Below are 17018 nucleotides of genomic sequence, written 5' to 3'. Positions count from 1 at the left end.
GCAGAACCCCTCATTAGAAACAATTAAACCCAAAAATGACAGTTCTTGTACAAAAAATGAACATTTTTCCAATTTTGCAGTCGTTTCTCCCTGAGTCGCTGAAGAACAGTACGTAAATGTTGCAAATGGGTCGGTCTGACTATCAGAGGAGTAAACTAAGATGTCGTCAAGGTAAATAACCAGAAATCGACCGATAAGGTCCGCAAACACCGCATTATTAAAATTTTGGAAAATGTCCGGGGCATTTGTCAGGCCGAAAGGCATAACCAGATTCTCAAAAAGACCTTCTGATGTGAGAAACACCGTCTTCCACTCGTCCCCCTCTCGAACCCTTACCAAGTTATAGGCTCCCCTTAAATTCAATTTAGAAAGCCACTTCACACCCAATAATTGGTTACACAGATCAGGGATGAGAGGGAGTGGGTATGAACTTCTCACAGTGATTTTGTTAAGTTCCCAAAAGTCAAAGCAAGGACTCAAACCACGATCTTTTTTTTCACAAAGAAAAAGTCAGCCGCTAGAGTAGAAACAGAAGGATGAATATGCCCCTTACGGAGACTCTCAGCAATATACTCCTTCATGGCCAGCCACTCAGGACCAGACAGATTAAACAACCGGGCCTTGGGCAACTTAACCCCAGGGATAAAATTGATGGCGCAATCAAATGATCGATGTGGCGGTAGAACCTCAGCCTCGCTTTCGGAGAACACGTCTTCAAAGTCTTTCAGGTACTCTGGAATACCTTCCAAACTGACAGACGGCACAGATGCAGATCTCAAGGATTTAGCTAAGGACACAGATATACAACATTGGTTGGTACAGTTTGACCCCCATTGAACAATTTCCCCGGTTTCACAATTAATAACAGGGTTATGACATTGTAACCAGACATTCCCAAAACCAACCCAGCAGGTAAATTGTCCAACACAAAGCAACTTATATTTTCGACATGAACTGGGTCCACCTCGAGTGAGAAGACCTCTGAGACAAAGAGGATCCCCTTCTTGGTGAGAGGAGAGGAGTCAATGGCCACAATTTTGACTGGAGTCTCAAGCCTAACTGTCCCTATCTTACATTGAGCCACTAAGCGAGAGTCAATCAGGTTGATGGTAGAGCCACAATCAACAAAGGCCGTGGTGAGGGACAGAACACCATCTACCCCCAGATCCACCTGGAGTAGAATCTTAGAGAATGAGGAAAATTGTACCTGAGGGCCTGGGTAACTTCCTCGACCGTTACCCAGACCTAGATGTTTCCCAGCGGCTTGACAGATGAAGGGCAAGCAGGAGAGTCTTTTTTCCAGTGACCTGGATCTCCACAGTAGAAACATAGTTGATTTTCCCTTCGGCTCCTCCTCTCCTTCTCTTTGAATGAAACGGCTCCCACCTCCATGGGTTCAGCAACTGACAAAATATCATCTTTGCTGGAATATATAGGGGTTTCCAGCTGCATCATCCCCCTGGCACAAAGCCTACGGTCCATGTGGACAGCCTGTGTCATGGCGTCCTCATGGGAGTCAGGAGGAGGATGTAACACCAATGAGAGGCCACATAGGATTAACCCTAATTCATTCTAGGCAGAACATGACACCAATTGAGCCTAATTCTAATGCTCCTTAGACTTACATTGTAAAAGCAGCTTCTGGTTCACTCATAGACTTCCGCGGCTAGTTGAAATTGCGGAAGCATCAATGAGATGTGAAGTAGAACGGTGCTGGATCCAGAGATGGGGTGGTAGGTGAGTACCGTATTTTGCGGACTATAAGATGCACTGGACCATAAGAGGCACCACAAATTTTAGGGAGGAAAATAGTAAAAAATATTAAAAATAAAAGGGTGGTACATCTTATAGCTTACTGGAAGGCGGATGGCTATGTTGGAGCGGGCTCACAGGATGCAGGGTTGCTGCTGCAGGAGAAGGCCGGTGGTGGTAGGAGTGGGACAAGGCTGCAGGCCCCGTGCTGGGAAGAGGGGGTGTCCCAGCGGATCAATTCTGTGGGTCCTGGGAATTTATAAAATGGCAGCGGTGAGCAGTTTCCCTTTCCAATTGATTACCATGAGGTGGGCTTCGTGATAATGGCCACCCGAATCAGCGCATGTGCAGATTGCGATCTCAGGAACAGATATCTGGTCTCATAACATTTTATCGCCTCACTCCAGTCATCATCAGCCTACTGCAGCAGTGACCCGGCCTTCTATGACACTGCTCCACTGCAGCCGGTAAGCTACATTCAGAATATAAGATGCACCCCTATTTTCCTTCCAAATTTTGGTGAAAAAGTGCATCTTATAATCCCCAAAATTCAGTATATTAAGACACACTACAGTACATGCATATATGCACACATTTAATAAAAAATATGGATAGTAGTGCTTCTTTAATAACCAGCATGGTGGTGTTATCACTACCCTATACTGATGTTATTTGTCTGTTATTTTGTCTTATTATTATATGTTACTAGCTATGAACCCGTTCTACGCCCAGGTAGCGAGCATTATAATTGGTATATGGTCTCCCATCCTGGTATGTGCTGCCACCCTCCTATCCTGGTACGCTTGGCACCTCTCATTCCTATCCTGGTATGCATGCTACCCTCACCCCCCCCAATCCTGGTATGCACGGCACCCCATTCTTCATCCTGGTATGCATGGTCCCCTCACCCCTCAATCCTGGTATGCATGGTACTACCTCATCCCTATCCTGGTATGCATGGCCCCCTCACCCCCTATCCTGGTATGCATGGTCCTCTCATCCCCCAATCCTGTGATGCATGGCACCCCCTATCCTGGTATGCATGGTCCTCTCATCACCCAATCCTGTGATGCATGGTACCCCTCATCCCCCAATCCAGGTATGCATGGTCCTCTCACCCCCCAATCCTTGTATGCATGGTACTCCCTCATCCCTATCCTGGTATGCATGGTCCCCTCACCCCCTATCCGTGTATACATGGTCCTCTCACCCCCCCAATCCTGGTATGCATGGTACCCCTCATCCCCCAATCCTGGTATGCAAGTTACCCCTCATCCCCCTATCCTGGTATGCATGGTCCCCTCACCCCCTATCCTGGTATGCATGGTCCCCCTCATCCCCCAATCCTGGTATGCATGGTACTCCTCATCCCCCAATCCTGGTATGCATGGTACTCCTCATCCCCCAATCCTGGTATGCATGGTCCGGTATGCATGGTCCCCTCACCCCCTATCCTGGTATGCATGGTCCCCTCACCCCCTATCCTGGTATGCATGGTACCCCTCATCCCCCAATCCTGGTATGCATGGTACCCCTCATCCCTATCCTGGTATGTATGACCCCCTATTCTGGTATGCATGGCACTCCTCATCCCCCAATCCTGGCATGCATGGTACCCCTCACCCCCCAATCCTGGTATGCATGGTACTCCTCACCCCCCTATCCTGGTATGCATGGTCCCCTCACCCCCCTTATCCTGATATGTATGGTCCTCCTCACCCCTATTAAACTACACACATACAAAAAAAAATTTATTCTCACCCTTCTTCCCTGTGCTCCATCGCTGTCACCACGTTCTGCTGGAGGCCGGGGGAGGAGACTGGCACCGGAGTACGCGCATGCCCATAACACTGTCTGGCGCCATAATGCTGAAGACACACTTCAAATGTGTCTTCAGTAAAATGGCACTGGATCGTGCTATGTGCATGCGCGATTCCGGCCGCACTCCTGCCCCGGTCTCCAGCAGAAGAGAAGCGCCGCGGCAACGCTCCTCCCAGTCAGGTAAGTATGTAAGTATGGCGCCGGATATAGCGGTATGCAGTGTGTACGTGTACCGCCGTCTCCGGCGCCATAAACACTCCTCACCGCACTGCCTCATTCTGTCTGGAGCCAGAGTGTGCAGGCGCGTCGCGCTTGCGCAGTCTATAAAGGCTTCAGACAAAGTGACGCTTAGCTGGTTATATTATAGATATACTGTGTGTAATTGGAAATATAGCTAGTAGTAAATCTTGATTTCCTGCAGGTAGGGTAATTTAAGTAATAGGGACCTTAATCTGAGGAGGGGACAGAGGCAGGATGGACCTGTGTGCTTTTAAAAGCCAGGGCTGAATTTTAGTCCCAGGTCGTCTCTTTATTTACCTGTATATGAATAACTGACTTGTGAGGTGATCAGAATACAGAGCTCTAAATTTTCTTTGCAGGATCTTTTATAAATATGAAGGAATTCTATCTTGGGAGCAATAAATAGACTTCACAAGTACAGAACTTTAATTGTATATAACAGTAGGGATGTTACTCTCTAAACACATTTTCATTTTCATTTTAGGATGAAAAAAATCAAGTTTTAACGACGAATATATGGCTACAAATGGTAAGATATTATGTTTCTTCCAAAATTGAAATATTTAATATAAAGATGTGATCTCATAAGCTGAATGGGCAATGACTCCATATTAAAATCAAGTTTGGCTCAATATTTAGAGTAAATACTTCATAACAGGAAAAAAATGACAAATGTTTATTGAGTTTATTATATCCTCAATGGTATCCAGTGTCGTTGGAAGGAAGATGGTGTTTCATCAGTAGTACTTTAAAATAAATGCTTTAAAATAAATGTGTATATAGCTTTACTAATAACAACTCTCACACATACTATTATTGCAGACCTATCCCTGTAGTATTTCTAATACTAAGAATTCTACAAGCATTGCAGCCATTATTGCAATTCAATTTATATGGAGATGAGAAAAATGTTTACTAAAATGCATTCCAGTTTTCAGAATATCTAGCAAAGCATAAGACAGTAATCTTTTCTGCAAAAACATGTTGGTACACACAGTCTCATAGTCCAATATGGTTGGTTATCTACCATCAGAACCTCTACTGGACCTTGGCACTGGGATTCTTGGCATCAACCATGGCGCAATTAATGCTGGTGTAAATAAGTTTCCTACGTCATGATGATTATTTTCTCCTTCTGGAGTTTGCCTATAAGACCAACTTGCTTATACTATACATAATGTGTCAAAAGGGTCAGACTGGTCCATCAAAGAACCAAAATGACATCTGGCAGATACAGAGACTGACAAAATAATGGTTACAATATCCAGCAGAAGACAATCCCATATGGAGATTTCTTTGAAACCAATCACTTGCCAGTAGGGTTTCCATCGTTTTAGTTGATTCACAAATTATAACCTATTAGAGTACATAATTTTTATGTCTTGTGTGTGCGACCATAATATTCTTTTCAGTGCAATTAAAAGTGGATGTGCACATGTTCAGTAGTTCAGTATTGAATAATTTTCTTTGTTGATGCAAAGGAACCCTACCTAGTTTAATGCTATGCGTCAGCACCTCTGCATAGTCATAGACATCATACATGAATTTGAAGTTACACAATACACATATACAGTACTGTGATAAAGTTTTAGGTCAGTGCAGGGCTGTCACCAGAAATTTTGGGGTCCAATACTGGAAAAATTGTTGGGCCCCTTTGAGACTCCACCCAGGCTCAACCCCACTTCCGCCTCCAACCTTCAAACCTTCCACAATCCCACCACCCACTCATAGAAAAACACCACTTCTGCACCACATGCTCACCAATCACACATTATCAGTTCCCATCTAACACCAAATCATATGCAAGTGCTTCTCACTGAATAAGAATATCATCAAAAAGTTAATTTGCTTCAGTTCTTCAATACAAATAGTGAAATTCATATATTATTTAGAGTCATTACAAACAGAGTGATCTATTTCAAGCGCTTATTTCTGTTAATGTTGATGATTATGGCTTACAGCCAATGAAAAGCCAAAAGTCATTATCTCAGTAAATTATAATACTTAATAACACCAGCTTGAAAAATGATTTTAAAATCCAAAATGTTGGCTTATTGAAATGCATGTTCAGTAAATGCACTCAATACTTGGTCGGGGCTTCTTTCACATCAATTACTGCATCAATGCGGCGTGGCATGGAGGTGATCAGCCTGTGACACTGCAGAGATGTTAAGGAAGCCCAGGTTGCTTTGAGAGCAGCCTTCAGCTGGTCTGCATTGTTGCATCTGGTGTCTCTCATCTTCCCCTTGACAATACCCCATAGCCACAAGCTATTGTTTGGGATAATAGATCTTTTTTAAACAGCCATAATGACAAGGTAGAGACTCTTTTGGTTGGGCCTTACACTACTCTAACCTATTAAACATTTGTTAAAATATCTTGTACACTTGTATTCTTTTTAGGTATATTTTTATTTGTGTTTCTTTAAGGGAATATGTCACATACATTTTTTAAAATGAACAATAATACCACATACAAGGGACAAATACGTCACATCATGGTCGAACCACATATTACTACCATATAGTGACTAATAATTCCACATACAAGGGAGAGATACCGCTGCACCATGATCAGACCACATATTACCATCACATAGTGACCAAATACTACAATACTGATGATCATTAATAAAAAAAAACACAATACTAATATTACCATAAGTGCCATTAAATACAGGAACTCTGTAACATAGTATACACTGTATAATGTCAGTGTACAGGTAATACAGTGATCACCGGTGACATTATCACAGGAGCTTTGTACATCGTACACAGTGTATAGTGCCAGGAATGTCTGTGTACAGTGACATTATACACAAGAGTTCTTTATATAATATACAGTATAGTGTGAGTGTACAGGTAACATACTGACTCACTGGTGAGGTCTCTAGTTTGAAGTCCTTCATCTTCATCCAGCATACACAACCACCATCACTTTTTCCAGTCAGGAATTGTCTTGGCAGAAAATAGCACAGTTATCTAGAGCACATTCCCCAAGTTTTCCCCAACTTCTACACTACCCCAGATGAAGAAAAAAGCAACAGTGTCACCCTGCACAGTAACAGGACCTCCCACCTCCCCACTGAAAACAGTATCCTCCCATATGTACTCCATTCTTTACCTGATGTGTCTCATTCCTGGCCCCATTTCTCTCCATCCTGGCCCCCATGTCTCTCCATCCTGGCCCCAATGTCTCTCCATCCTGGCTCCATTGTCTCCCTCTCCTTTCTGGCACCCATGTCTCTCCATCCTAGCCCCCATGTCTCACCACACGGCCCCCATGTCTCTCCACACTGCCTCTATGTCTCTCCTTCTTGGCCCCATGTATTTCCATCCTGGCCCCATGTTTCTCCATCCTGCCCCCATGTCTCTCCATCCTGGCCCAATGTCTCATCATACTACCCCTATGTCTCTCCACACTGCCTCCATATCTCTCCATCTTGGCCCCATGTATCTCCATCCTGGTGCCATGCCTCTCCACACTGCCCCATGTCTCTCCATACTGCCCCCATGTCTCTCCACTCCGCCCATATGTCTTATCAGACTGCCCCATGTGTCTCCATCCAACCCCCATGTCTCTACATTTTGCCCCCATGTCTCTCCATACTGCCCCATGTCCCTCCACCCTGTTCCTATGTCTTTCCATACTGTTCTCATGTTTCTCCACACTGCTCCATGTCTCTCCATACTGCCTCCTTGTCTCTCCATACTGACCCATATCTCTCCATCCTGGCCTACATGTCTCTCCATCTTCCCCACTGTCTCTATCTCCATTCTGGCACCCATGTCTCTCCATCCTGGCCCCATGTCTCTCCATCCTGGCCTTGTGTCTCTCCACACTGCCCCATGTCTCTCATCACTGCCCCATGTCTCTCCACACTGCCCCTATATCTCTCCATACTACCCCCATGTCTCTCCATTCTGCCCCATGTCTCTCCACACTGCCCCCATGTCTCTCCATACTGCCCCCGTGTCTCTCCATACTGCCCCCGTGTCTCTCCATACTGCCCTCATGTCTCTCCATTCTGCCCCATGTTTCTCCATACTGCCCCATGTCTCTCCACACTTCCCCCATGTCTCTCCACACTGCCCCCATGTCTCTCCATACTGCTCCCATGTGTGTGAATACTGTCCCATATCTCTCCATACTGTCACCACAATACAGCTTTACAGAAAAAAGGTTCCTTTTTACCTGGCTGTGGTCCATCAGTGTCCTCTCCTCGATTCATCTGAGGTGCGGATGTTCCGGCATATGGCAGTGACAGCATAAGCTGGCAACATGTGTGCTGACGTCAGCTGCCAGCATGTGATTGTGGTGTGGGAAACCTTCCGAAGATGCACATTCAGCTACTGAACAGGCAAAAACCTGCCACTGGGGCCCGGTGAGCAGAAGAGAGGGGGCCCGCTCCGGGCCCCATACACCAGTAATGCCCTGTTGGCAGCCCTGGGCCAGTGTGAAAAAATACTGCAAATTAAAAATGCTTTTTTAAAAAAAAAAAAGTTAATAGTTTATTTTTATCAATTAACAAAATGCAAAGTGAACGAACAAAAGAAAAATCTAAATCAAGTCAATATTTGGTGCCAACACTCTTTTCTTTTATACCAGCATCAACTCTTTTAGGTACTGTAACAGGGGAGATATGTGTCACTGCGCATAATGGCATCAGTGATGTGAAACCAGAATATTTTCCTCCTTCACACTACGTGTTGGGAAGGGTAAATTAAAGTTGAAGACATGGGCTGGTTTTAGATGGACATCTATAGAGTGGGTGAGAAAGTGTCCACCATATCTCCATCTGCAGAGCCGACACCAGCATGTGTGCTGACAGGGCCTGTGTAATTTCAGTCATGTGATCAGTCACATGGTCTGGGTTGTAAAAAGCTGGACTTGGGAGACAGTCTGATATGTGTCTTGGGAGAGGAGAAACTCTAATGTGGCTCCAGATGGAGCTGAGGACTTTGTGATACCTGCAGGTGAATCCTGCAGGGAAAGGATTCTTTTTGGACTCTATCTTTGTTTTGTATTGCCATTAGGCCAGGAAGGCCACATTTAACCCCTCTACCCCAAGGGTGGTTTGCACGTTAATGACCAGGTCAATCTTTACAATTCCGACCACTGTCCCTTTATGAGGTAACAACTCTGGAACTCTTCAATGGACCCGGTGATTCTTACATTGTTATTCTCATGATATATTGTTCTTCATGTTAGAGGTAAAATTTCATTCATATAACTTGGGTTTATTTGTGAAAAAAATGGAAATTTGGCAAAAATGTTCAAAATTTCACAATTTTCCAAATTTGAATTTTTATGCCCTTAAATCACAGACATATGGCACACAAAAACTTAATAAGTAACATTTACCACATTCTTTCTTTACATCAGCACAATTTTGGAACCAAAATTTTTTTGTTAGGAAGTTATAAGGGTTAAAATTTGACCAGTGATTTCTTATTTTTACAACACCATTTTTTTAGGGACCACATCACATTTGAAGTCACTTTGAGGGGTCTATATGATAGAAAATACCCAAAAGTGATACCATTCTAAAAACTGCACCCCTGACGGTACTCAAAACCACATTCAAGAAGTTCATTAACCCTTCAGGTGCTTCACATGAATTTTTTGAATGTTTAAAAAAAAGGAACATTTAACTTTTTTTCACAAAAAAATTACTTCAGGTCCAATTTTTTTTTATTTTACTAAGGGTAGCAGGAGAAGTTGGACTGCAAAAGTTATTGTGCAATTTGTCCTGAGTACGCTGATACCTGGTATGTAGGGGGGAACCACTGCTTTGGTGAATGGCAGAGTTCGAAAGGGAATGAGCGCCGTTTGTCTTTTTCAATGCAGAATTGGCTTGACGCCATATAGCATTTGGAGAGCCCCTGATGTACCTAAACAGTGAAAACCCCCCACACATGACACCATTTCAGAAACTAGACCCTCCAAGGAACTTATCTAGATGTGTGGTGAGAATATTAAAGCCCCATGGGTTCACATAAGTTTATAACATACAGCCGTAAAATTGAAAAATCATATTTTTTCCACAAAAATTATCTTTTCACCCCTAATTGTTATTTTCCCAAGGGAAACAGGACCCCAAAAGTTATTGTGCAATTTGTCCTGAGTACGCTGATACCTCATGTGGGGGTAAACCACTGTTTGGACACATGGCAGAACTCAGAAAGGAAGGAGCACCGTTTGACGCAAAATTGGCTGGAATTGAGATCGGGCAACATGTTGAGTTTGGTGAGCCCCTGATGTGCCTAAACAGTAGAAACCCCCCACAAGTGACCCCATTTTGGAAACTAGACCCCCCAGGGAACTTATCTAGATGTGTGGTGAGCACTTTGAACCCCCAAGTACTTCACAGAAGTTTATAACGCCTTGGCGTGAAAATAAAAAAAATCATATTTTTTCCACAAACATGATCTTTTAGTCCTCATTTTTTTTATTTTCCCAAGGGTAACAGGAGAAATTGGACCTCAAAAGTTGTTGTCCAATTTGTTCTTAGTACGCTGATACCCCATATGTGGGAGAAAACTACTGTATGGGCACACGTCGGGTCTTGGAAGGGAAGTAGTGACGTTTTGGAATGCAGACTTTGATGGAATGGTCTGCAGGTGTTATGTCACATTTGGAGAGCCCCTGATGTGCCTAAACTGTGGAAACCCCCCACAAGTGACCCCATTTTGGAAACTAGACCCCCCAAGGAACTTATCTAGATGTGTGGTGAGCACCCCCAAGTGCTTCACAGAAGTTTATAATGTAGAGCCATAAAAATAAAAAAATATATTTTTTCCACAAAAATGATATTTTTGCCCCCAATTTTTTATTTTCTCAAGGGTAACAGGAGAAATTTTGGCCCCAAAAGTTGTTGTGCAATTTGTCCTGAGTAGGCTGATACCCCATATGTGAGGGTAAACCACTGTTTGGGCACATGGCAGAGCTTGGAAGGGAAGGAGCACCGTTTGACTTTTTCATCGCAGAATTGACTGGAATTGAGATCAGACTGCATGTTGCATTTGGAGAGCCCCTGATGTGCTTAAACAGTGGAAACTCCCCAATTCTAACTCCAACCCTAACCCACTCCTAACCCTAATCTCAGCCCTAACCCTAACCCTAGCCCTAATCCTAATGGGAAAATGGAAATAAATATATTTTTTAATTTTATTATTTTTCCCTAACTAAGGGGGTGATAAAGGGGGGTTAATTTATTTATGGCGGGTTTTTATGTTTGGCAGCTGTCACATGCTAAAAGATGCTTTTTATTGTCAAAATAGTTTTTGTATCACCAAATTTTGAAAGCTATAATTTTTCCATGTTTTGACTGACAGAGTCATGTGAGGTCTTATTTTTTTGTGGGATGAGTTGATGTTTTTATTGGTACCATTTTCTGGCATGTGACATTTTTTGATCGCTTTTTATTCTGATTTTTGGGACGCAGAATGAACAAAAACCAGCATTTCATGAATTTCTTTTGGGGGGCGTTTACACCGTTCCGTGTGTGGTAAAAATGATAAAATAGTTTTATTCTTCGAGTCAGTACAATTACAGCGATACCTCATTTATATATTTTTTATGTTTTGGTGCTTTTATACAATAAAAACAATTTTATATAAAAAATTATTATTTTGCATCGCTTTATTCTGTGAGCTATAACTTTTTTTATTTTTTCACTGATGATGTTGTATAGCAGCTTGTTTTTTGTGGGACAAGATGACGTTTTCAGCGGTACCATGGTTATTTATATACATCTTTTTGATCGAGCGTTATTGCACTTTTTGTTTGGCAGTATGATGATAAATCATTGTTTTTTACTTTGTTTTTTATTTTATTTTTTAAGGGGTTCACTAAAGGGGTTGGTTAACTAGTGTGACAGTTTTATAGGGTGGGTCATTACGGACGTGGCGATACTAAATATGTGTACTTTTATTTATTTATTTATTTTTTTTATTTACAAAAAAAGAATTTATTAGGGAATTTTTTAATTTACCGTATATACTTGTGTATAAGCCGACCTGAGTATAAGCCGACCCCCCTAATTTTGCCACAAAACTGGGAAAACGTATTGACTCGCGTATAAGCCTAGGGTGGAAAATGCAGCAGCTACTTGGTAAATTTCAAAAGTAAAAATAGGTACCAATAAAAGTTAAATTAATTGAGACATCAGTAGGTTAAATGTTTTTGACTATCCATATTGAATCAGGAGCCCCATATAATGCTCCATACAGTTCATGATGGCCCCATAAGATGCTCCATACAAAATACACCCCATATAATGCTGCACAAAGGTTAATAATGGCCCCATAAGATGCGTTATAGAATAATATACCCCATATGCTGCTCCATAAAGGTTATGGCTCCATATGATGCTCCATAGAATAATATGCCCCATATGCTGCCCCATAATATGCTCCATAGATTATGCCCCATAAGATGCTCCATACATTATGCCCCATAAGATGCTCCATACACTATGCCCCCTAAGATGCTCCATATATTATGCCCCCATAAGATGCTCCATACATTATGCCCTCATAAGATGCTCCATACATTATGCCCTCATAAGATGCTCCATACATTATGCTCCCATAAGATGCTCCATACATTATGCTCCCATAAGATGCTCCATACAATATGCCCCCAAAAGATGCTCCATACATTATGCCCCATAAGATGCACCATACATTATGCCCCCATAAGATGCTCCATACATTATGCCCCATATGCCTCTGCAAATAAAAAAAATGACATACTAACCTCTCGTTGCTGGGAGACAGGTGCCAGTGTCACCACTGGCTCAGGGCCCCCACACTGGCGATATTCACCTGTCCCAGGTCCATCGGTGCATCCACTCTGTCTTCCAGGTCTTCTGTCAGTGATGTTCAGGCAGCAGAGGGCGCGGCGTGCACTGACTACGTCACCATGCCCTCTGACCTGAACATCACAGCCAGAGGATGCAGAGGACAGAGCAGCCGCAGCGGTGGACTGGGGACAGGTGAATATTGCATATACTTACCCTCTCCTGGTGCAGTCTCTGCAGCCTCGCTTCTCCCAGTCTCAGGCGCCTTCCTTCAGCGGTCATGTGGTACCGCTCATTAAAGGCATGAATATGCGCATATTCATGACTTTAATAAGCGGTACCACGTGACTGCTGAAGGAGGGTGCCTGAGACCGTGGGACAAGCAGCGGGACTGCAGAGACTGCGCCAGGGGAGTCAGTATGATCTCACAACCCCGCTCCCCCTCCCCCACTGACACCCGGTGTTTGACTCACGTATAAGCCAAGAGGGAGACTTTCAGCCCAAAAAAATGGCTGAAAATCTCAGCTTATACGCGAGTATATATGGTATTTAGACAGGCACTGCAGGAGGCTTTCTCAGCGCCTGCTTTCAGCAGGCAATAAGAGAGCCGCCTCCCTGCAGGAACTCCGACGGCCTCTGTGTCCATATTGGATCAGGGGGACTTCAGGGAGGAGGCCCCTGGAACAGCGTGATCACATCGCGCTGTTCCGAGGGTCTCAGGGAAGCATGCAGAAAGCCCCCTGCCTGCCCGATGCTTCCCTGTGCCCCCGGAACACTGTGATCATGTTTGATCGCAGTGTGCCAGGGGTTAATGTGCTAGGGGCGGTCCATGACCGCCCCTGGCACATAGTGCCGGGCATCAGCTGTAATAATCAGCTGACACCCAGCCGTGATCAACGGAGCTCTTACTGTGAGCGCCGCTGATCGAGGTGACATACTATCCTGGGCCCGGGTACCGTGGACGGGATAGTACGTCAGATGTCAGAAAGGGGTTAAACCAGCAGGTGTTTTACCTCAAGAGGAGTTCCTGAGTTTACCTTTGCAAGCAACCGAGTGAGTCAACCCCTCACAGTACGCTTGTACAAAGTCAAGATTTTTGCAGCATTATAGTCCTGTGTATGAGTAGCAAATTATACCAAACAGGTGAGATTCTGATTTGGCTTTTATCCTAAGTCGTATTACAAGACTCGTTAAAGGGTTGATTGTGACTTGTAGGATCACTTCTACAAACAGGTGGCGCTATAGAGTTCAAGTCCTCTTTTTCTCTGAAGAGGCAATTTGCATACCAAACAGGTGGTAATGATCATCATTTTTATAGGGAGGTTGAAATACAATCATTAGCTAAAACAGAAACAGCCAAACACAGTTATAAAGGTGATGCTGAGAAAGACAGGTTACCCACCATAGCAAGACTGTGAACAGCAACCAGGTATAAGGTAGTTATACTGCATCAGAGTGGTCTTTCCCAGGCAAAGATTTCAAAGCAGACTGGGGTGTCAAGATGTGATGTTAACGCTCTTTTGATGAAGAGGAATGCAACTGCAGCATTGAAGACTGTAAATGCAGTGTTCAGCCAAGTAAATTTAATGCAGCAAATAAAAGACATATCATGTTTCCTGCCCTTCTACATCACAAGATGTCTAGCAGCTTAGACTAGCAGAAATCAGCATGACCTAGCTGTATTCATCTACTTTTTGAAAAATTCTGGCTAAACGTTTTACCTCATGGGGAATTACAGCCAAAATTCCATACCTTTTTCATGGAAACAAAGCCAACCCACTCGATTGCACAAAAAAACTTAAGAATAGGGGTGGAGAAAATTACCAGCAGGTGCTCTGAACTGATTAGTCAAAATTTTAAATATTTGAATGTGAAACAAGGCAATTTCTTTATTGAAGGTTTGGAAGGTGGTACAATAATGAGTGTCTGCAGTAGAGGCGTAGCTAGGGTTTTGGTTCAGGGGGGTGAAACTTCTGAGTGGGCCCCTAACCAGAGAACCTCAGCAGATGACCGCGCTGTTGCCAAAAATAATCTATATAATATATATATATATATATATATATATTCCATTATTGCGGCGTCAGTGCGGCCCCCCAGTGCACACTGCAACAATGGAAGAAAGAGCATCACTTGACGCTCCCTCTCCCATCATTACCCTCTTCCTCTGACACACAGCGGTTGTGCGATGACGTCACTTCATCGCGTCCCCACTGTGTGCCGGTCTGACTGCAGTGCAGCTCCTGACATCAGAGCAGAGCCGCCGCCGAAATCAGGGTGGGAGCGAGGAGAGGTGAGTATAGTTTTTTTTTAATTTATATAGTGAGTCCTGGTTGCATGATTATTATACCCTGTATGGGGGGGTGGCAGCATGATACCCGTATGAGGGGGCAGCAAGATATACCCCGTAAGATGGGGGCAGCATGATACCCTGTATGAGGGGGGCAGCATGATACCCCATATGATGGGGGGCAGCATGATACCCTGTATGATGGGGGGCAGCATGATATTTACTTTTTTATTCCAGGATATTTGTTTTGTGTTTTGTTTTTGGTTTTCTCTGTGTAAAGGTCATGTGTTCATATGCAATTACACTTTGCATGCACATTAATTTACTTTTTCTGCTCAGACCCAGTTTCTCATTTGTTTCATTGTGCATTCTGTGCATATAAGGGTGTGACCGCCCTGTTTCTGAGTTGGAAAATCCATCCTGTCTGGCCTATACTATTACTGGTGGTTCAGTCCCTCTGTCCTTGTTCACATTCACGTCACTTGACAAGTGGAAAGATTTTAAATACAAGAGTTAGGACTGTCCCACAAGGGTTGCCGTGACGTGGCGGGATGGCTTCTACATTATTTTGATCAAAATTATGTTAACTAAATACCCTTATTACTATTATTACTACCTTCATGCAATTTTTGCAATATATTTTTTTTACTTTTTTATTCCAGGATATTTGTTTTGTGTTTTGTTTTTGGTTTTCTCTGTGTAAAGGTCATGTGTTCATATGCAATTACATTTTGCATGCACATTAATTTACTTTTTCTGCTCAGACCCAGTTTCTCATTTGTTTCATTGTGCATTCTGTGCATATAAGGGTGTGACCGCCCTGTTTCTGAGTTGGAAAATCCATCCTGTCTGGCCAATACTATTACTGGTGGTTCAGTCCCTCTCTGTCCTTGTTCACATTCACGTCACTTGACAAGTGGAAAGGTTTTAAATACAAGAGTTAGGACTGTCCCACAAGGGTTGCCGTGACGTGGCGGGATGGCTTCTACATTATTTTGATCAAAATTATGTTAACTAAATACCCTTATTACTATTATTACTACCTTCATGCAATTTTTGCAATATATTTTTTTTACTTTTTTATTCCAGGATATTTGTTTTGTGTTTTGTTTTTGGTTTTCTCTGTGTAAAGGTCATGTGTTCATATGCAATTACATTTTGCATGCACATTAATTTACTTTTTCTGCTCAGACCCAGTTTCTCATTTGTTTCATTGTGCATTCTGTGCATATAAGGGTGTGACCGCCCTGTTTCTGAGTTGGAAAATCCATCCTGTCTGGCCTATACTATTACTGGTGGTTCAGTCCCTCTGTCCTTGTTCACATTCATGTCACTTGACAAGTGGAAAGGTTTTAAATACAAGAGTTAGGACTGTCCCACAAGGGTTGCCGTGACGTGGCGGGATGGCTTCTACATTATTTTGATCAAAATTATGTTAACTAAATACCCTTATTACTATTATTACTACCTTCATGCAATTTTTGCAATATATTTTTTTTACTTTTTTATTCCAGGATATTTGTTTTGTGTTTTGTTTTTGGTTTTCCCCATATGATGGGGGGGCAGCATGATACCCTGTATGATGGGGGGCAGCATGATACCCCGCATGAGGAGGGCAGCATGATACCCCACATGAAGGGGCAGCATGATACCCCATATAAGGGAGAACAGCATGATACCCCATGAGGGGGGTAGCATGATACCCTTTGAGGGGGGCAGCATTATATTCTGAAGGGGCTACATTATATTCTTTTGGGGGGCTGTATTATACCATATGAAAGGGGCTACATTATAGAGAAAGAAAGAACAGAGAGCGATAACGAGAGGAAAGAAAGAACAGAGAGAAAGAAAGAACAGAGAGAGAGAGAAAGGAAGAACAGAGAGAGAAAGAAAGAACAGAGAGAGAAACAAACAGAGAAAGAAAGACAGTTTCTATAAAGATACTATAGCAACCTGGCTCCCATTGTAGTGCCCACTTGAGCCTCCCGATGCCGGACATATCATGATCTGCTCACATAGTGATGGATCTGAAGCATTCCCTGGAGTCCCTCTACGGTTCTGCCACAATCTCCCGAAATTACCTCATTTCCAGTCAGCTTCCATCATGTCACT

General features: G+C 43.2%; 1 protein-coding gene across 2 annotated transcripts in view; it reads left to right on the top strand.

Annotated features, from left to right (window-relative positions):
- Positions 1–17018, top strand: part of CHRNA7 (cholinergic receptor nicotinic alpha 7 subunit) — a 547224-nt gene that overhangs the window by 303964 nt on the left and 226242 nt on the right. For both annotated transcript variants that reach the window (XM_073586951.1, XM_073586952.1), the window contains one exon: positions 4298–4342. In XM_073586951.1, coding sequence (XP_073443052.1) covers positions 4298–4342 — 45 coding nt within the window. The remainder of the gene's footprint in view (positions 1–4297; positions 4343–17018) is intronic.

Source organism: Dendrobates tinctorius, unplaced genomic scaffold, assembly GCF_039654945.1.
Source record: "Dendrobates tinctorius isolate UK_male_01 unplaced genomic scaffold, ASM3965494v1 ptg000097l, whole genome shotgun sequence".
Classification (NCBI taxonomy): domain Eukaryota; kingdom Metazoa; phylum Chordata; class Amphibia; order Anura; family Dendrobatidae; genus Dendrobates; species Dendrobates tinctorius.
Note: the sequence above shows the minus strand (reverse complement) of the source record. Positions and strands in the feature narration are given on the sequence as shown.